The sequence below is a fragment of the Bos grunniens genome, chromosome 14, assembly GCF_055505025.1.
Source record: "Bos grunniens cultivar Pamir isolate PY7600 chromosome 14, Bosgru_T2T1.0, whole genome shotgun sequence".
NCBI lineage: Eukaryota > Metazoa > Chordata > Mammalia > Artiodactyla > Bovidae > Bos > Bos grunniens.
This window is the reverse complement of record NC_141178.1, coordinates 45,297,466-45,318,714: the sequence shown is the minus strand read 5'-3', so window position 1 is coordinate 45,318,714 and position 21,249 is coordinate 45,297,466. Positions and strand designations below refer to the sequence as shown.

The window sequence follows — 21,249 nt, the reverse complement described above, 5'->3', positions numbered from 1 at the left end:
TGCTTAAAGACTGAAAAACAGTATAAGATTATATAATAACTTTTAATTTATCCTATAACTTTCTTCTCAAGAAATTTTAGCATAAACACATAATTCTTATTCTTATTGCTATAAAACTAAATTTTATCTGACTGTTTTATCATGTAATCTTCCTTTCTTCCTTCTCATTCTAAGGTAGCATATTAAATTGAAAAAGCTCCAGACGTGGGAATCAAGTCCTAAGTTTAATTACTAGCTCTCCTGACTATTATGTTTTCATAACTTTTTTTTTTAATGAAATTTTGGGGAAAAAATTAGAATAACAAATGACCAGTTACCACCCAAAATTAAAATTAGTATTTTGTTTGCTTTTAGTCTTACTTTTTAAAAAAAGGAAAAACAGTATTACATTCCAGTTAAGTTCCCTTTATCATTTGCAGAAACTACCACTATGTGAATTTAAACTATATCCCTCTCGGATAATCTAAGATACATTTATATGCATGCATATATATCCACAAAGAAATACATAATCCTGACATATGTGGTTTTGTAGTTCATATAAATAGTAATATAACAGACATACCATTTTCACAACATTCTTCACTCTTCATTATGTTTTTGAGATTTAACTCATAGATCCAGTGTATTACTTTTTAACTGATGTATAATTTTCATCACAATACCTTAGCCATGTTTTAACCCTCCTTACTGATAGAAGACTTTTATTAATAGATTGTCTTCAATTTCTCACTCTTACAAGTTAAAGTTACACTACCCCAAACATCACTAAAAAGGATTGTACCTTTCCTCGGCAGCATGGTAATTACTATTTCCCTCCAACCTTGAAAATGTGTAGTATGGTCAGATATTTTCATCTCTGACAATCTGATGTCTGACAAAACTGTTTTTGATTATCTGGGTTTCCTCTTCTGGGAACTAGTTCTGTCCTTTTTTCTACTGACTATTTTACGTATAATATTTATCAATCTTTTCTTTTGTGGTCTGTGACTTTACTACCTTAAGAAACTCTCCCCTAATCTGAAATGTCTTAATTATTTTTACTTAAATTTACTAAGCCTATTATTTTTTATCTATACAATAAGAGTAATAAGTATATTCTACTTAACTAACAGGTTGTTATAAGGTTACAATTTTAAAATACATAGTACTTTAAATTCTACCACAATTACAGCTTCAGAATATTTTTATAGTATCTTATCCTGTATTTTTCCTTCATCTCATTTACAGACATATTTAACTGCTTTTTTAGTTTTTCTTTCACCTCCAATTTTAAAACTTAAACATAGGGACTTCCCCAGCAGTCCAGTGGCTGAAACTCTGCCTTCCAAAAAGGGGGCGTGGGTTCAATCTCTTGTTGGGGAAATAGGGTCCCACATGTCATGGGGTATGGCCCAACACTTAAAAAAAAAAAAAAACCTTAGCATAAAACATGCAAATGGATTACTTCCTGCTCAATTAAACTGGAGTCACAATATATAAAGAATACATTAAATAAACAGAAATAGCTGGTTTTAGGAACTTCATCTATAAACTTTCTATGACAAGATTTAATGTAGAAAATAGCATCTTTTTTAATACTTTTAATTTACTTTTTAATACACTTTACAGGACTAATAATTTGGTATAATAACGATCTCAATCATTATTAAGAAATTATTTTGTAACAATACTACACAAATACCTAGTAAGGCATAAGTTAAAAAAAAAAAATATAAGCAACCAACTGTAGGACCAATACAGTTGACAGTTAATTCTACAATTAAACCATTCTAAATGGCTTGCAAAGCAAAAATAAACAAATAAGGAACACCACAAAAAAGGCAAAGACTACTAGTCAAGAAAGTTGAGGAAATCTGCATTTATAAACATTTTATAAACATTTCTGTGCCAGGAAATCAGTTATTATATAAAATACAAAATGATCTGGGACCATAGTCAAATTCTGATCCTTGCAACCATAGTGTTAAATACTAAAGTACAACAGATCACACAGCTACCTGAACACCAAAAAGCAAAAGAAGAATGAAAATGAGAAAATATTTAAGCCTGGCAAAAATGAGTTATTTCGCATAATACTAAAACAGCATTTATACTGCTACTATGACAATTTTCGTAACTCAGCAATGCTGCATATTCATCTGTTATGATTCAAAAAATATTAAGATCATAGCAAGAATAATGTGATGATTTTACAGTATAAAAAGTAACAGCACTGGATTTAAGCATGTTTAAATGTGTTTAAAATATGTTTATAGCTCTATAAACTTAGCTCTGTTTGGTAAGAAAATCTGATCTAAATTCCTTAAAGGAAAATGATAATAACATGGCACTAAAACTTATATTCCACTCATTCTAACTTTCTGCTTCATAAACATTACATGAACCCAATAATGGATTCACAGAACGGAATCCAAAAACGGATTCCATGTTTAAGTTTTGGTGTGAAAGATGTGCAAAATACATGTAAGATCAACAAAACTTCAAAGTCCAAATGTTTAGTTAGTAAGTTCAAAAATAATTAGTCCTGGTTCAGATTTTATTTTACAAAATGATTAAAACTTTATTTTCCATAGCTGTTCCTGCATTCAATCAGATATCTTATTAACAATACTAACAATACTAACAGAGTTCAATGACAAAGTAGTAATAAAAAATTAAACCAAAATTTTGATTAAATATCTACAAAATTATAAAACAAATTGGTCTATAAAAGTTGATATCCATAAACTTTATTTATTATTTTTTAGAAAAGTCAATAGTACAAAAAGTGAGAGAGATATATATATATATATACACATTGTTTCATATGTTTTCAAGAGACTAAAGAAAGCTTCAATTCAATTTGGTGGCTGGAATAGTAGATACCTGCTTAGAAGTAAATAAAATTAATGACAATGAATTTCACAGTTTTAAAACTTTGCTTCTGAGAGAACAAATGCCATATATTTAAGAGCCTAAGAGCCTGTTTTGGGTATCTCTGCCACTGACTGACTTCTACACATAACGTTGAGAAAGTACTTAAATCTCACTTTCCTGGACAGTGAAATAGAAATAATAATTGTTTTTTACTAGATTATAGTATATTGGTTGAATCAAATGATGTAAGATACTATTAACAATAAGAATCCATTATTACTCTGCATATAAATAATCTTTAGCACACTATCACTGAAAATGATATGATTTCATAAACTTTTTTCATGGCTTCCTAAGCTAAAATATTCAGAGTTAAAATGTTTGTTAGGATAAGTTGATTATATTCATACTATTATACTTCTTTATTATTCTATGAAAAGCATGTATTTGCTATTATTTTTCCACTGACTTACTATAACATATTAAGCTTGCTTCCATTGAAAAATCCCCAAGTGTGATATATATTATATGTAAGATTTCTCATATTTCTGTTGGGGAAGTGTTTACCTTGGATATAAAGTTTGTTTACATGTAACTCTCCGTAACTTTGACAAGTTACGTTGGTAAAATCACTGTAACAACAGGATCTGCACACTCAGCAAAACAGAGGCCTACCCTGCTTTTTGAGACAGATTGTTTCTATACTTAATAAAATGTCCTAAACTCTCTGGGACTTGATCTTCAAAATATGCCAAAATAATACAGTTGACAGTTTTCAATCAATAGGCAAAGAATACTTGTTCCAAAGGAGTTCAGAGTCTGTGAGAAAACACGCACAGAGAGAAGAAACACACACACTAGACTACAACATGGAAGGTGCTGAGATAAGGCTTTAAAGGGACTCCTTAGGTGAAGGGGTGTTGAAAGGCAGGTTTCAAGGGGTGTGATTAGATTACACTACATTAGTTAAGGAAAGCAGGCACTCACCGAGTTAGTGAGGGAGGGAAAGAGAAAGAGGCAGAGCTTTTCCAGAGCACACATGCAGAAGAAAGCACATTAAACACATCACATTCTGGAAAATGCAAGCAGACCACTGGCAGAATGTAGAATGCAGAGTAGGATGTAGCAGAAAAAATACGTGACCAGAATCCACCAAAATACCAAAAGCTGCCTAAGCCAGAACTCAAGAGTAGCACCATTTTTAAGGTAGTTAAATTACAGCTGAAGTGATGCCAGGAAACCAGAGGCTAACCTCACCTGCCAAAGCAAGTCTCTCCATAGAAGAATCCGTGTCCATCACAGGTACAGAAAGTGACTGGAACACAGTCTATGTCTCTCTGCTGGCTCCCCTCTCCCTATTCCCTGCTACTGGAAGGGGGTCATCCGAATTCCCAAGTAAAACAAAAAGAAAGAACAGAGTCAAAATAGAACAAGGAATTTACCTTCCACAGAGTCCTGACCTCTAAGAGAAATGTAACTGTCTGTCCACAGCTGCAACTAAAACATAGCTTATAACTTCACATCAGACCATAACCTAAGGCTGTCCAAGCAAAATCACCACCCAAGGATCAAACTGCTGTACTAGAATTGGCTGTTAATTAGGAAAAATTAAAGTTCCTATCTCATATGGTTGTGGTGGTATTTTAGTCACTATGTCGTCTGACTCTTTTGACGCCATGGATATAGCCCGCCAGGCTCCTCTGTCCCTATCTCAAATAGACAGAAAAATTAATTCCAAATGCATTAAAGTGAAGAGTATAAAAATATGACAAAAGCACAAGAAAACTTGGCTAAAGGTATGTCAAAATCCTGCAACATAGAAAACTTCTAGAAAGAAACCTAAAAATCATGACGGGATAAACTGATAGATTTAACAACACAAAAATGTAAAACTTCTGTAGAGCAGAACACACCAGGAATGATACTAAAAAATTGTCAACATAGACAATTCCCCTGGATCTACAGATTAATTTGGTGAAAATCAACATTTTAACAAAGCTGAGGCTTCTGATCCATGTACATGACATATAATCCATGTACATGACATGAAAATCTCAATTTTCATTATTGAGATGATGATATCTCAGTGATAGCTATGTTTTTTAACATTCCTGCAAAACAGTGAATTATTAAATACTGAGTTATTGCTTCTGGGGAAATAAAAGGTTAGGTTCCTGTAAACATCTGGGCATAACATTTTTTTAAAGTCAACTAATAAATAACCTTGTTTTATGTGTGTTTTATCTAGCTAAAGATCCCTTACTTAATATATACTGTTGAACTCACTAATACTGAACTCAGAGCCAACAATAACTCCTGAATGAAGCTTAGCTAAACAGATATATCTTCTCCATAAGACATATCACAGCCTTCTTGTGCTTAAAGACCCTATAAAGCACTTCAGCACTATGCTTGGGAGCCATTTTAATAGCTAAATCACCAACCAAAAGACACAAAAATAAAATGTGGCACTAAATAAACCAAGAAAAGGACACTTGCTTATGGCAGGAGAACTGAAACGAGAGCAGCCTGTCATCTGGTTCAACCCCAGTTCAGACTGTGCACACAGGGCAACTCAATTTTTCACCACTCCGCACTTGTCAGTAAATGATCACAAAAGCACTGCAAGGATTATTTAGGGATTACATATAAATTTTAGCAAATAGACCAATTCACAAATACAGAATCCATGAATAATAAGGATCAAATGGATCTCAATTATTTAGGTATTCTTTCATTTCAGCAGTATTTTATAGCTTTCAGTATTCTTTAACATACTTTGTGAGATTTATCCATAAATATTTCATATTTTTTATACTATTTTTAAATAGTATTTTTTTTAAAGATTGTTCCTTGCTGCGCACGCTCAATCATGTCAGACTCTTTTGCAAACCCATGGACTACAGCCCATCAGGCTACCCAGTCAATATGATTTTTCAAGTAATACTGGAGTGAGTTGCCATTTTCTACTCCAAGGGATCTTCCCAACCCAGGGATCAAATCTGCGTCTCTTGTGTCTCCTGCAATGACATGTGGATTCCTTACCACTGTGCCACCTGGGAAGCCTTGCTAGTGTATAGAAACACAATCAATTTTTGCACATTTATCTTGTATCCTTCAATCTTACTATACTTCTTCATTAGGTCTAGTAGGAGTCCATCAGATTTTCTACATAGAAAATTAGGTCACATCTGTTTATTAGGACTTTCTTTTATTCCTATTCCAGAACCTACTGCCTGGTTCTGCATCTCAGTAATGCTGACACTGAGGTCTTTAGAAACCACTCCTTCCACTTCAAATATTTTTGAAAAGTTGGTGTAGAACTAATATTATCTCTTCCTACAGTATTTAGTAAATTCACCAATTGGTCCAGTAGGTGAACTGGACTTACAGTTTTCTTTGTGGGAAGTTTTTTTTTTTAACTACAACTTTAGTATCTTTAATACATATATAGCTATTCAGATTAATCTCTTCTGCTTCCTCTAGAATTAATTTATCCTTTTTCTACATCATTAAGGTGGAAACTAAGGTCATTTATTTGAGATCTTTATTCTTTTCTAATATAAATATTTAAAGCTATGGATTTCCCAGTAAGTACTGTTTTAGCAACATCTAATATATTGTGTTTCTGTTAATTTAAAATACTTTATAATTTCCCTTTTTGTTTTTTCTTTTAATCATGAATTACTTATAAGATGCTATTTAATTTTCAAATATTGTAGATTTTCCAAGGATATTTCTATTAATAATTTCTAATTCAACTGCACTGTTATCTGAGAAGGTTCATTTTAGGAGTTGATTCCTTCTGAATTATTGAGATTTGTTTTATGGCCCAAAATACAGTCTATCTTGGTAAATGTTTGGTATGAACTTGTGAACGAATGGGTATCCTGACCTTCTTGTATAAAGTGGTTTGTAAACGCAGCCAGGTCAAGTTGGTTGACAGTGTTATTCAAGTCAACTACATCTTTGAAACTTTTTTTTCTGTCAATTTATTACATCAGTTATTGAGAGGGATCACTGAAATCTCTGACCATAATTGTGAGTGTTTCCTTGAATTTCTATTAGTTTTTGCTTCGTTTGTTTTGAAATTCTATTACTAGCTGCCAGTGGCTCAGTGACAAAGAATCTGCCTGCCAATGCCGGAGACCTGGATTCAAACCCTGGGGCAGGAAGATTCTCTGGAGAAGGAAATGGCTACGCACTCCAGTACTCTTTCCTGGGAAATCCTGTGGACACAGAAGCCTGGTGGGCTACAGTCCATGGGGTTGCAAAAGAGTGAGACATAACTTAGCAACTAAACAGCAACAACAACAACAAAACATTTGGCACTAATAGTCCTCTTAATTAACTGATCCCTTTATTGTTACAAAGTGATCTTCTTTAACCCAGGTAGGAAATATTTCTTGCTCTGAAACCTATTGTAATACTAATAAAACCAGTCCAAGTTTCTTTCAACTAAGTCAATCTGTTATGTCTTTTTCCATTATTTTAATCTATTTGTGTTTACAGTTACTATTTCTTAGAGGCAAGTATATGGTCAGATCTTGCTTTTTAATTCAATTTCAGCCTTCAAATCAGGATGGTTTTTAACACTACTTTTTTAAAAATATGAAACACCACACAAATTTATGTATCATCTTTGTACATCTCTGTATCGTTCCAATTTTACATGTGCTGCTGAAGCAAACACTATTTACATTTAATGGGATTATATAATATCACTAGGTTTGAACCTATCATATTATTATATTTTTCCCATCTGGTCTTTGGTCCCTTCATCTTTTCATGGTTTCTGTTGACTTAATTATTTTATATATTCAATTCTATCTACTGCTTTGGCTTATCAGCTATAAGTTTTTGTTTTGCTGTTTTACTAACTGCTAGAGTTTATGACATATATCTTATCTACCTTTATATTGTACCACCTAATGAAGGGCATTAAAATCTTTAATAATATCTTCCATTTCTCCCTCAACCTTCAAGCTGTTACTATGCACTGTACTTTTTTGTATGCTATAAGCCTTACAATAGTTTAATATTTTTGCTCTGAATAATAAATTACCTTTCAAAAAGATTAATAAAAAAAGATTATACATTTACCCAAGTAATGACCATTTCTGCTTTTTTCTTTGTTCATCTTTTGCACTTTCCTGCTGCCTGAAGGACATTCTTTAAAATTTTTCCTATAGTGGTAAGGTATTTGCATAGACATTTCATCAAGAATGACATACAAAAAGCCAACAAGCAAATAAAGAGGCATTAGACATCACTAATATCAAAGATGCAAATAAAAACTCTAAGATGCCACTTCATATCTAGTACGATGGCCATTAGCAAGGAGGAGAGGGCAGGAGGGAAAAAGGAAGGAACAAAGGAGAGAAATAAGCACTGGTGAGGATGTGGGGAACTTGAAGCTCTTGTTTATTATTAGTGGGAATGTGAAATGGTGCAGCCACTAAGGGAAACAGTCATTAAACAGAGAACTACCATAGGCTCGAGCAATTTCACTTCTGGATATATACCCAGAATAACAGAAAGTGGGCATCTGAACGTACACTTGCACCCCCAAGCTCACTGCAGTATTACTCACAAGAGCCCAAAGGTGGAAACACCCCAAATATCTATTGACAGATGAATGGATGAACAAAATGTGATATACACATAGAACAGAGTATTAGCCAATGGTGGTTGACAGGGGCTGATGGATTGAAGAATGGGGAATTAGTGCTTTAATGGGTATAGAGTTTCAGTTTGGGAGTATCAAAATTTCTGCAGATGGATAATGGTGATGGCTGCATAACACTGTTCATGTACTTAATGTCACTATACACTTAAAAATGGGCTTCCCATTCTTTACCAGCTCAGTGGTAAAGAATCCACCTGCCAATGTAGGAGATGTAGGTTCAACTTCTAGGTCGAGAAAGTCCCTTGGAGAAGGGAATGGTAACCCACTCTAGTATTCTTGCCTGGAAATCCCATGGACAGAGGAGTCTGGTGAACTACAGTCCATGGGGTCACAAAACAGTCAGATACAACCTAACAACTCTATAACAATAAAACTTAAAAATAGTTAAAATGTTAAGTTCTGTGTTATATACTGAATATTTTATAATAATTAAAAAATTTTAAACAAAAGAGTCACTTCTTTTTCATTTCCTCTGGAATATATTGTTATTGAAGTATAGTTGATTTACAATGTTCTGATAATTTCGGGTGTACAACAAAGTGATTGTTTTATATAAAAAATATACGCATATATTCATCAGGTTCTTTTTCAATTATAGATTATTACAAGATATAGAATACAGTTCTCTGTGTTATATAGTAGGTCCTTGTTATTTATCTATTTTAAGCATAGTAGCGTGGAGAGGGCAATGGCACCCCACTCCAGTACTCTTGCCTGGAAAATCCCATGGCGGGAGGAGCCTGGTAGGCTGCAGTCCATGGGGTCGAGAAGAGTCGGACACGACTGAGCGACTTCACTTTCACTTTTCACTTTCATGCACTGGAGAAGGAAATGGCAACCCACTCCAGTACTCTTGCCTGGAGAATCCCAGGGACAGGGGAGCCTAGTGGGCTGCTGTCTACGGGGTCACACAGAGTCGGACACGACTGAAGCGACTTAGCAGCAGCAGCAGCAGCAGCTTCGTGTATCTGTTAATTCCAAACTCCTAACTCATCCCTCCCCTACCTTTCCCTTTGGTAACCATAAATTTGTTTTCTATGTCTGTGAGTCTGTTTTGTAGTAAGTTCTTTTGTATGACAAGTAACTTCTCAGAAAACATTCTCAGAGGGAACAGAATCCAAAGTTAACAAGTATTTTATGGTATGTTTAAAATGTCATTTGACTCTTTTCTGGCTTGTACATTCCAACAAAAACTGTCATCCTTATCTCTTTTTCTCTATATATAATGTCTTTTTTCCCCCTGACTGATTTGAAGATTTCCCTTTACTATCACTGATCTTCAGTCATTTGAATATTGTTTCTCTCAAATTAGATTCACTGAGCTTTACACAGTTATGAAGTTTATACTGGATTGGCCAATAAATTGGCTTGGGTTTTTCCATAATATTTAATGGAAAAGTCATTGAAAAGTGAATGAAGTCGCTCAGTTGTGTCCGACTCTTTGCGACCCCATGGACTGTAGCCTACCAGGCTCCTCAGTCCATGGGATCTTCCAGGCAAGAATACTGGAGTGGGTTGCCATTTCCTTCTCCAGGGGAAAAGTCATTATTTGGTCTAATGTTTTCCTGTTCCCCCTCCCTTCTCCTGAACATCTAATTAATTTATCTTAGACTTGTGATGTTATCCAATAGCTCACAGATGCTCTGTTCACTTTTTTCCTGTCTTTTCACTCTTTGCTTCATTTTGGTTAGTTGCTATTCCCTACATATTCCAGCTCACTTACCTTTTCTTCTACAGTGTCTGCTATTAATTCCATCAAGTATTTTTTACTTCAGATATTGCATTCTTCATTGCTAGAATTCCCATTTAAGTCTACTCATACCTTTTATTTATATTCTCATCGTTTTCCTATTTTCCTCTACCTTCCTGAACATTGACAGCATTATTAATAGCAACTCTTTTTACAGTTTTGTCTGCTGAATCAATCATCTTTGTCATTTCTGGGTCTCTTTCTAGAGATTAATTTTTTTACCCTAGTTATGGTTATATTCTCATGCTTCTTTGCAAGCATTTTAATTTTTTAATAGAAATGAAACTGACATACCATCAAATTAGCCATTTCAAAGTGAAGACATCAGGGGCATTAGTACAGCCACAATGTCATGCAACCACCACCTCTACCTAGTTTCAAAATGTTTTTATCACACCAAAATAAACTCCATACCCACTAGCCAGTGATTCCTCCTTTATCCTTACCCCCCAGGACCTGGCAACCACCAATCTGCACTCTGTCTCTATAGATTTACTTATTCTAGCTATTTCAGGTAAATGGAATCAGATAATATGTGACTCTAGTGTTTGACTTCTTTCACTTATTAAAAGTGTTTTGAGGAGCATCACATTATACCATGTATCAGTATGTCATCTTTTCTTACAGATAAATAATATTCTATGGTGTGTATGCACCACAATTTGTTTACCCATTCATCCATCCATTTGGGCTGCTTATACCATCTGGTTATTATAAATAGTGTTAATATGAACATGTGTGTGCATATATTTGAATAACTGTTTTCAATTCTCTGGGGTATATATCTAGGAGTGGAATTGCATGGTAATATTATGCTAAACACTCTAAAGAAATCCCAAACTGTTTTCTACAGAAAATAAAACACTTTACATTCCCACCAGTATAGTACAAGTGTTCTGCTTCCTCCACAACACCACCAACACTTGTTATTGTCGGTCTCTCTGATTCCAGCCATCCTAGAGAGCAAGAAAGGATACTCATGGTGGTTTTCACTTGCATTTCCCTAATTACTAAAGAGGCTGAGTATTTTTGTTCACGTTCATGTTGGTCATTTGTATATTTTCTTTGGAGAACTATTTATTCAAGTCCTTTACCCATTTCAGTTGGGTTTCTTTTTATTGTTGAGTTACAAGAATTATAGTTCTTATGTCATTGACCCATTTTGAGTTAATTTTTGTATGTGGTGTGAGATAGGGGTCCATGTTTATCCTTTTGCATACAGATATCCAGTTGTCTTAGAACTCTTATTTATTGATGATGTTATTCTTTCCTGCGCTGTGTGGTTTGGGGCAATCTTGTCAAAAATCAGTGGGTCATATACGTAATAGCTTATTTCTAGCCTCTCAATTCTATTCCATTGGTCCTCCTTCCTTACGCCAGAACCACACTGTTTTGATTACTGTAGACTTACAGTATGTTTTGAAATGGAGTATGTAGGAGCCGTCCAACTCTGTCCTCTTTCAAGATTGCTTTAGCTATTTGGGCCCACTGCAATTCTATAAGCAGTTGAAGATCAGTTTTTCAAGTTCTGCAAAAAAGGTCACTGGAATTTTGACAGACTTTATACTGAATATGCAGACAATTTTGCATAGTACTGCCATCTTAACAATACTAAGTCTTCTAATCCATAAACAAAAAATATCTTTCCATTTACTTGAGTCTTCTTTAATTTCTTTCAACACTGTTATATAGTTTTCAGAGTACAGGTCTTCCAATTTCTGTATGCTTCTGGATGATGTTATAAATGCAACTGTTTTATGAATTTCCTTTTTGGATTCTACACTGCTGGTATAGAGAAACAGAACTGTATTTTGTATCATCTTGTACTACAGCTTTTCTGAATTCGTTAGCTCTGTTTTTTTTCTTTGTACTCATAGATTCTTTGGGATTTTCTATATACATGGCACATGTCATCTGCAAGTAGAAATGGTTTTATTTCTTCCTTCCAGATTTTGGATGTCTTTTATTTCTTTTTCTTGTCTAATTACCCTGGCAATAACGTCCAGTACAATGCTGAAGCAGTGGTAAGAACAGGCATCCTTGCCTTGTTCCTGAATATAAGGAGAACTTTTTAGTCTTTCACCATTAAACTGGATGCTACCTGTGAGTTTTCCATAAATGTCCTTTATCATGTTGAAGAAGTGCCCCTCTATTCCTAGTTTTTGAGTGTTTCTATTATGAATAGGTGTTGAATTTTACCAAGTGCTTTCTGTATCACACAGGAGGTGATTATCTGTGTGTGGTGTGGGTTTCCATTGTCTATTAATGTAGTGGATTATACTGATTGATTTTCCTATGGTGAACCACTCTTGCATTCCTGGAGTAAATCCCACTTGGCTGTGGTATACAATCCTTTAAATATATTGTTGGATTTAGTTTGTTAGCATTTTGTTGAGGACTTTTACACCTATATTGATATGGAATACTGATTTTCAGTTTTTTCTTCCTCATGGTGCCTTTGTTTTGGCTTTGATACCAGAGTAATACTGGTTTTATAGAATGAATTAGGAAGTATTCCCTTCTCTCCTATGTTTTGGAAAAGTCTGAGAAGGATTGGTGTTAATTCTTCTTTAGATGTTTGGTAGAATTCATTAGTGAAGCCATCTGGTTCTGGACTTTTCTTTGGGAGGGATTTAAAAAAAAACTGAATCTGTTTACTTCTAATAGGTCGGTTGAAATTTTTTATTTCTTCTTGAGTCTGTTTTGGTAATCTGTGTTTCTAGAAATCTGTCCATTTCATGTAGGTTATCCAATATGTTGGCATACAACTGTACTATGAGCCATGCTGCTGCTAAGTCGCTTCAGTCGTATCCGACTCTGAGTGACCCCCATAGACGGCAGCCCACCAGGCTCTGCCATCCCTGGGATTCTCCAGGCAAGAACACTGGAGTGGGTTGCCATTTCCTTCTCCAGTGCATGAAAGTGAAAAGTGAAAGTGAAGTCGCTCAGTCGTATCCGACTCCTAGCGACCCCAGGGACTACAGCCTACCAGGCCCCTCCATCCATGGGATTTTCCAGGCAAGAGTACTGGAGTGGGTTGCCACTGCCTTCTCCACTATGAGCCATAGTACTCTCTAATAATTCTTTTACCTCTTTAAGGTCATGGTAATGTCCCCACTTTCATTTCTCATTTTAGTTATATGCATCTTTGCTCTTTTTGTCAGTCCAGCTTGTCAGTTATCTTTGCAAAGAACCAACTTTTAGTTTCAGTGATTCTTTATACTGCTTTCCATTCTCTATTTTATCTCCACTTTAATCTTATTTTCTTTCTTCAGCTAGCTTCGGGTTAATTTACTCTTTTTCTGGTTTTCTTAAAGTGAAAAGTTAGGTTATTTGTTTGAGATTGTCCTTTTTAAATGTAGGTGTTTCCTGCTATAAATTTCCCACTGAGCACTGCTTTTACTGACTCCCCTAAGTTATAGTATACTGTATTTTTATTTTCATTTGTCTTTGTTGTTCAGGCGTTCAGTCATATCCAACTCTTTGCAAGCCCATGGTTGCATGACACCAGACTTCCCTGTCCGTCACTGTCTCCTGGAGTTCGCTCAAACTCACGTCTATTGAAACAGTGATGCCATCCAACCATCTCATCCTCTGTCGCTCTCTTCTCCTCCTGCCCTCAATCTTTCCCAGCATCAAGGTCTTTTCCAATGTGCTGGCTCTTCACATCAGGCGGTCAAAGTATTGGAGCTTCAGCATCAGTCTTTCCAATGAATATTCAGAGTTGATTTCCTTCCGGACTGATTCGTTTGATCTCCTTGTTGTCCAAGGGACTCTCAAGAGTCTTGCCCAGTACCACAGTCCAAAAGCATCGATTCTTCAGCACCTCAACCTTCTTCATGGTCAAACTCTCACATCCGTACATGACTACTGGAAAAACCATAGCTTTGACTATAGGGACCTTTGTCAGCAAAGTGATTTCATTCATTTTTAATACACTGTATAGATTTGTCATAGCTTTTCTTCCAAGGAGCAAGTGTCTTTTAATTTCATGGCTGCAGTCACTGTCCGCAGTGATTTTGGAGCCCAATAAAATAAAGTCTATCACTGTTTCCATTTTTCCCCATCTGTTTGCCATGAAGTGATGGGACTGGACATCATGATCCTATTGTTTTGAATGCTTCTGAAGCCAGCTTTTTCACTCTCCTCTTTCACCTTCATCAAGAGGCTCTTTAGTGGCTTTTTGCTCTCTGCCATTAGGGTGGTATTATCTGCATATCTGAGGTTATTGATTATTTCTCCCGGCAATCTTGATACTAGCTTGTGTTCCATCCAGCCTGGCATTTAGCATGATGTACTCTGCATATAAGTTAAATGAGCCGGGTGACAATATACAGCCTTCATTTGTCTTTAATTATCTGCTTATTTACCCTATGATTTCTCCTTTGATCTGCTGGCTGTTTAATAAGAGTATGTTGGTTAATTTCCACATATTTGTGTGTTTTTTTGTATTCTGTCATTGATTTCTAGCCTTATTCCACTGTGACCAGAGAAGATACTCTGTACGGTTTCAATCTTTCAAAACATACTGAGGTTTGTTTTGTGACCTAACACATGGCCTATTCCTGGAGAATGCTTTATGTGCACTCAGTAAGAATTTGTATTCTGATGTTGCTGAATGCTTTGTATATGTCCATTAGCTCTAATTAGTTTATAGTGCTGTTCAAGTCCTCTATGTCCTTACTGATCTTCTGTCTAGATGTTTTATCCCTTATTCAAGGTGAGGCAGCATTTTAATCTTGGATGACAAACACTGAATTTTATATGTTAGGTTCTGGATTGTGTGGCATTCCTCTATATAGTTTTGGACTTTGTTGTGGTGCACAGTTAAATTACTTGGGATCACCTGGAGTCTTCTGAAGACTTTCCAATACCCTATGTATTACAAGGTCTTTATAAACTAGACAGTGGAAACACAAACTATTCCCAGCCTCGTGTGAGCTCCAGAAATTCTTTTCTTACTACTCTCCAGTACTTCTTTCCCTGACTTTGATATGGTCCTGTCATGCATCTACAGATCAGAACTGAGCCAAAGACTCAAGAAGAACCCTCTGAAGCACTTTAGAATGCATATATGCTTGAGTGCACTCTTGATTATATATTTGCCACTTCTCCCCACAGCTCCCTTCTCTCTGGTACTCCGACCTACAATTCTAACCACCCTGGCCTTCCCGAACTCTTATCTTTGTTTCCTAATCCCAACAAAACTTGGTTCTGTTTTGATTCCTCCTCCTTCTACTGCAGCATGCAAACAACCTCTGGCTCTGTTTCAAACTACTGCAATAGAAGGGCTTACTTCCATGTGTTTCTATTCTCTCAGAGACCACAGTCTGTTGCTACCTGTCATCCAATGTCTAAAAACCATTGTTCACATATATATATACATATATATATATATATACACACACACACACATACATACACACACACATACACACACACATATATATGCTTTCAAGTTTTTTAAGCAGAAAGAGTATATTATTGCTGCATAACAAATTACCCTCAACTTAGTGGCTTAAAAAATAAGCATTTTTTAAATCTACTTTCTAAGGTTCAGCAGTCAAGGACCAGCTTGGCTTAGTGGTTCTGGCTCAGAATCTCTCATGGTGCTGCAGTCAAATGGTGGTGGGCCAGCAGTCTCTGGGGTGGAAGCTTCACAAGGGCTAGAAGACCTGCTTCCAAGAAGGCTCAATCACACAATGTAAGCTAAAGGCCTCCGTTCCTTGTTAGCTGTTGGCAGGAGACCTCAATTTCTTACCATGTGGGCCTCTCCAGTGAGCTATTCACAACATGGCAGCTAACTACTCTCAGAGTGAGCAATGCAGGGTGACACAGAGAGAAAGAGAAGAGAAGCTTTTTTTCTTTTGGGGGCCACACTCTGCAGTATGCAGGATCTTAGTTTCTCACCAGGAACTGACCTTGTGCCCCCTCTGTGGAAGCACAGTCCTCTGGGCTGCCAGGGAAGTCTTCCACAAGGTCTTTTATAACCCATCCCTGGAAACGATCCATCACTTCTACCATATTCTACTGGCCAGACCTGGCAGAGCATTAACACAAGGGTGGCAGAGATCACTGGGGGCTATCTTGGAAGCTGGCTATCCAGAGGACAAATCCTGTTACGCCAGCATGGCAGAAAGCCAAAATCTTTCTTAAACATTTTATCCTCCCTGTGATTACTACTTTTTTTAATCCCCTAACTGTAAACTGCATCCTGTGACTTTAAAAAGGGATGGGCAGACTGTGGACCCTACTCCAAAGACAGACTTTGAAGAAAAATAACTAAGAGTAAGTACCAGCAGCTTTTAAGTGAAAAGGACAGTTCTGGGGCATATGGTAAGAAAGAAGAGAGCACTTGCAGCTGACCTGCCTTGAGAAACATTCAAGTGCTTCACTCCCCCAAACAATTACTTACTCTAATGACCAACTTAAACATCTGCCCTCCTTTCCCAACAATTTCCAGAGCAACAATAGCAACAATACCAGTCATAGTAATTTTAACAGAAGTAACAAGAGTGCTAGGACCAATGCTAAGCATCTGGCCTTTGTTGTCCCAATTATTCCTCACAACAGACCTGTGGGATACTATCATTATCCCTTAAACTTTAGACCTTTTGTTTCTTAATGACCAAACCCTGGCTTTACACTTTACAGTATACCTTGATACAACTTTATTCTTTCTCTATAATACCTGGCTCCCTCTTGTTCTATAGGATTCTCAACTTTTCTGGCACTGAAACTCTATTTTGTCCTCCCTATTCTCCTACTTCACTTCAATCAGGCCTTAAAGCTTCCCCTTAGTTTCCACGTTCCCAACAGCAACTACCAAACCTCTTTAGAAGGAATCACCACTTTAGACTTCTATTAAATCCCTGCTGCTGGGCTCTCCCAATACTACAGTTGCCTAACACAGACTTCCCAACCCCCTGAGACAAACTGCCCAATCAAGTGTGCCTCACCAACTAATCCGAAAACATTTGCCCTATTTCAGTCACTAATTTTCAAGGATCATTTCACAGCACATGTGGCTTCTCAATTTATATTTGCTGCAGCTTAATGTTGAAATGGTTTCCTTTCCCTCAAAGTAAAAGTGTTAGTCACTTAGTCGTGTATGACTCTTCCCAACCCCATGGACTATAGCTGACCAGGCTCCTTTGTTCATGGAATTCTCCAGGCAAGAAAATTGGAGGGTGTTGCCATGTCCTTCTCTAGGGGATCTTCCCAACCCACAGATCAAACCTGGGTCTTCTGCATTGCAGGCAGATTCTTTACCATCTGAGCCACTAGGAAGCCCTAAGGGCTAGTAATGAAACATCAGGAAGAAAGATCCAAACTCTTAGTACAGTATGCTGGAAACACAGGTTACCATCAGTTATTTGTTGAATGAATGAAAAAAATAAATAAACTAATGACTAACTTAGAAAATTCTGAAGGGGATATAATCCAAAGAATTTTTACAAATAAAAAGATAAAGATGCCAGTGAAAACATAAGCAATTCACAAAAGCCAAAATACAGAAGAATGTAAGCAAATCATAGAAATTCAAATTAAAATATCTCTTTTTGTCAGACAGATTGACAGAGACAGAAAATTTGTCACAGAAATAAGGAAACAGGCATTCTGATAAACTTCTAATAGATATAATTTTGTATTTTTGGTATTTATGCATCAAATATCTTTAAAATCTGCATATTCCTTTGAATAGTATTTCCATTTCTAATAATTAATTGCAAGAAAATAATGGACAAAGGAACACAGGTGTATATAAAAAAATACTCATGGTGGCATTAACTATAATACAAAATCTGTCCAACAATAAGGATTTGATTAAATAAATTTTAGTACTTTCAAACTATGGATTAAATCACTTGAGTATTATGTATTACATAATTCCAGTTTTTTTAAAATAATACATATTCACATAAAAATATAACTGCATAGAAAAAAAATTAGAAGTATACACCCCAAAATGTTAGCAGTGATTACTTCTGTAAAAGAATAATGGAATTACTGGTGATTTTTTTTTCCTTTTTACATATCTATACCACCTAATTTTTCTGCATGAGTTGTACATGCATAAGAACACACACTTTTAAAAGGTGAAAGTAAAATTGTGAAGAACAATTTAAAGGCAGAAGTATCATTATGGCAGCAGAACATGGTACATTCCTATGTTCCTTAGTAATAATGTCAGCTAGAGACAATATAATATCAAAGAGGATACCAAGTAACTCGGTATTCAATACTCTAGTTTTTAATTAGTTCTAGGAACATATATGGAATAATTTGCTAGTACTAATCAGGCATTTTAAGAAACAAAACACCTCCCGAATAAAAATTTATCTACTAATCCTAAAGATAATACTGAAAATCACAAAGTGAAAAATCTCAACTGCTGCAAGATGCCAGCTTCAATCGCCTTTTCATATCTTTTCACATTTATCTTGAGAACTCTCTCTCTAATACGAAAGCAATCACCATGAAAATAACAAAACATAAAAATCACTTGTAAGTTTAAAAATTCAATGTGACTTTAGGTTTGGCCAAAGAGGAAATGTTCTCTATAACTTCTACTATTCCAAATTAGGTTAGTTTTTTCTCTCAGACTTGAACAGTTTGGGACGATAAAACTTAATCAATAACAAGAGAGGGTCCTGAAGCGAGCTGAGAAATACTTATTTGCTACAAGCAAAGTATGTCTGTCTCCTGGCCCTGTGGACAATTTCTAGCCAAGGTGCAGGGAACTGCTGTGGCCATGCAGAATGTTGCCTAGTTTTTGTCTGCAAGGCCTGGTTCAACATGACCAGCAGCACTGAGGGTTAGTAAATCCTCATTAGGACTGATCCATAAACCATAATTTTCAATGACGTGGTCTGACATAAAACAAATGATAATTTCTATCTATCTATGGTAGAATTACTGTACCCATATAATTAACAGCAGGTATTCATACAGTCACTTAGGGGGAACTTCACACCTACAGCGCCGTTTGTAAGTCACATCCCATAAAGCGCCATCAATGCAGCCAGTGGGACTTGACGGCAACCCTGAAGGCACAGGAAGCGCTAAGCACAGTACCTTCCCTTTAGCCTGTGGAGTAATGTCTTTGAGGAAAGCAGTATTTGCTACACAAGAAAACTGCCTAATTCAAGGAAAAAATCAAAGATAACTTTGCATAAAGGAGAGATTTACATTAATGGCATCTGCGTGAAGCAGCATCATACAATACCAAAACTTACAACACAATTATGGTTACTGTTGACAAGGATGGAGATCTCCCTGCTTTAGTGGCAACCCTAGCACCATTCACCCACTCATCCAGCAAATACGTAAATATCACAGACAATAAGAACTATTCTAGGACCTGGGGATTTAGCAGTAAACAAAGTAACAAGGAAGACAGATGTTAATTAACATTACCTATTTGAACAGAATTTCAAATGTCAGAGCGTCATTAAATAAAAGGGCAGGGTGTTATGAGAGCACATCCCAGGCCTGTGAGTCAACTGAACCAAGCACAGGGCAAGAGGTGGGTGGGGGGAGAGTGAGAAGAGGGCCAGGGAGAGGTAAAGCAGGAACAACCATGCTTAACCTAGGACCTAAAAGAGTCTAGTTTCACTGAAGCATTTAGACTGTTTCCTAGGCACACATTAAGTCCGAGACGCAGAAAGATATCCAAGCTAAGAGATCAAGTTGGTAACTGCTCCCTAAGTCTGAAGCTCAGAAAAGAGGTCTCGATGAGGTATAAACTTAAAAGTCATTGACTCAGAAATGATACGTGAGGCAGAGGAACTGGAGATTTCTTAGGCAAGGTGAACTTCATGGAGCGGGGATTAGCGGGGAGGTCATGGATTACTCCCTCAAATCACAAAAAAATGTAATTTCTTCTTGCAGTGAAATTAATTACTCCTCTCTTGATTTGCAAATGTGAAATAAAGTAATTTTGTAAAATTACAGTTATGATACAATACCCTTTTTTGTTCAGAAAGGGTAAGATTAAATGTATAAAGTTCTTGGAGAAATGCCAAGACCTAAGAAAACTATTTCTTACAGTGAGTCCAAGGCATTATATGCTATAGTTTATTTAGCAGAGCACTTCCTTTTAGCCTTCTCCAGCACCCCAGAAAAAGCAATCTTTTTCTAAAGCACTGATACAACTACTTCACAAGATTTGTCACTGAAAGTACTTCCAGTCTGCAGAACTGCCACCTACTGAAGCTAGATCATGACTCCTGAATACACCAAGTCCTGGAGGGATGTGACACCAGAAAGAACAGACGAACCTTCTGCTGTTAACACTCAAAATCTACCAGCGTTCAGGACTACTGCTATAATTCTTACACAACCTGCCCTGCAGCCTTCCTATGACAAATATATAGTATGTAACTGCTCTATAAACTGGTGGTCAGGTGGTGGTTATAGGAAAGCTGAGTTAAAATGCTCTATAATTTATGGCCCAAGCACCATATAAGAGTGACATGCCTTAACACAAACTCACCTGATTTATCTGAAGCATGTTAAAACAATATTGACCAAAGTGCTGTATCCCTCACGGCTCCAAAAACTAGAAAACGAAAATGAAGAAATAAAAGTTCAACTTAGTTGGTGATCACAATGATTAGCACTTTAAACATATGTTCGTGACCAAAAATCAAATATATAATGGAGCAGATCTAGATCAGCGTAGAACTTTCTATGATGATAAACATATTCTAGATCTTCACTGTCCAAGCTGGTAGCCACATGTGGCTACTGAACACTTGAAATGTGGCTAAAACAAATAAGAAAGTGAATTTTAAACTTCCTTTAATGTTATTTAAACTTAACCACAAGTGTCGACTAGCTACCATACTGGATGGAGCAGATCTAGGCTGAACAAAGTCTCTTCTGGTTCTAGAGTTCTACAACAATTTCAGCAAAAGTGAAGCTGTTAAAACAATCTAAAAGTTTC

The 21,249-nt window shown here is 36.2% G+C and overlaps 1 protein-coding gene and 1 pseudogene across 50 annotated transcripts in view; both read right to left on the bottom strand.

Annotated features, from left to right (window-relative positions):
• STAU2 (staufen double-stranded RNA binding protein 2) overlaps window positions 1-21,249 on the bottom strand; it is a 303,762-nt gene that overhangs the window by 275,335 nt on the left and 7,178 nt on the right. For 23 of the 50 annotated variants that reach the window (XM_086336528.1, XM_086336533.1, XM_086336515.1 and 20 more), the window contains exon 2: window positions 20,797-20,862. The exons of 5 other annotated variants lie outside the window; for them this stretch is intronic. In XM_086336528.1, the coding sequence (XP_086192654.1) occupies window positions 20,797-20,814 (18 nt within the window). In that variant the 5' untranslated portion in view covers window positions 20,815-20,862. Of the gene's footprint in view, window positions 1-4,116; window positions 4,228-20,796; window positions 20,863-21,249 lie in introns of all 50 variants that reach the window. 22 more of the 50 variants (XM_086336490.1, XM_086336486.1, XM_086336492.1 and 19 more) reach the window with 2 other exon arrangements.
• LOC147359353 (U6 spliceosomal RNA) lies at window positions 7,465-7,552 on the bottom strand (annotated as a pseudogene).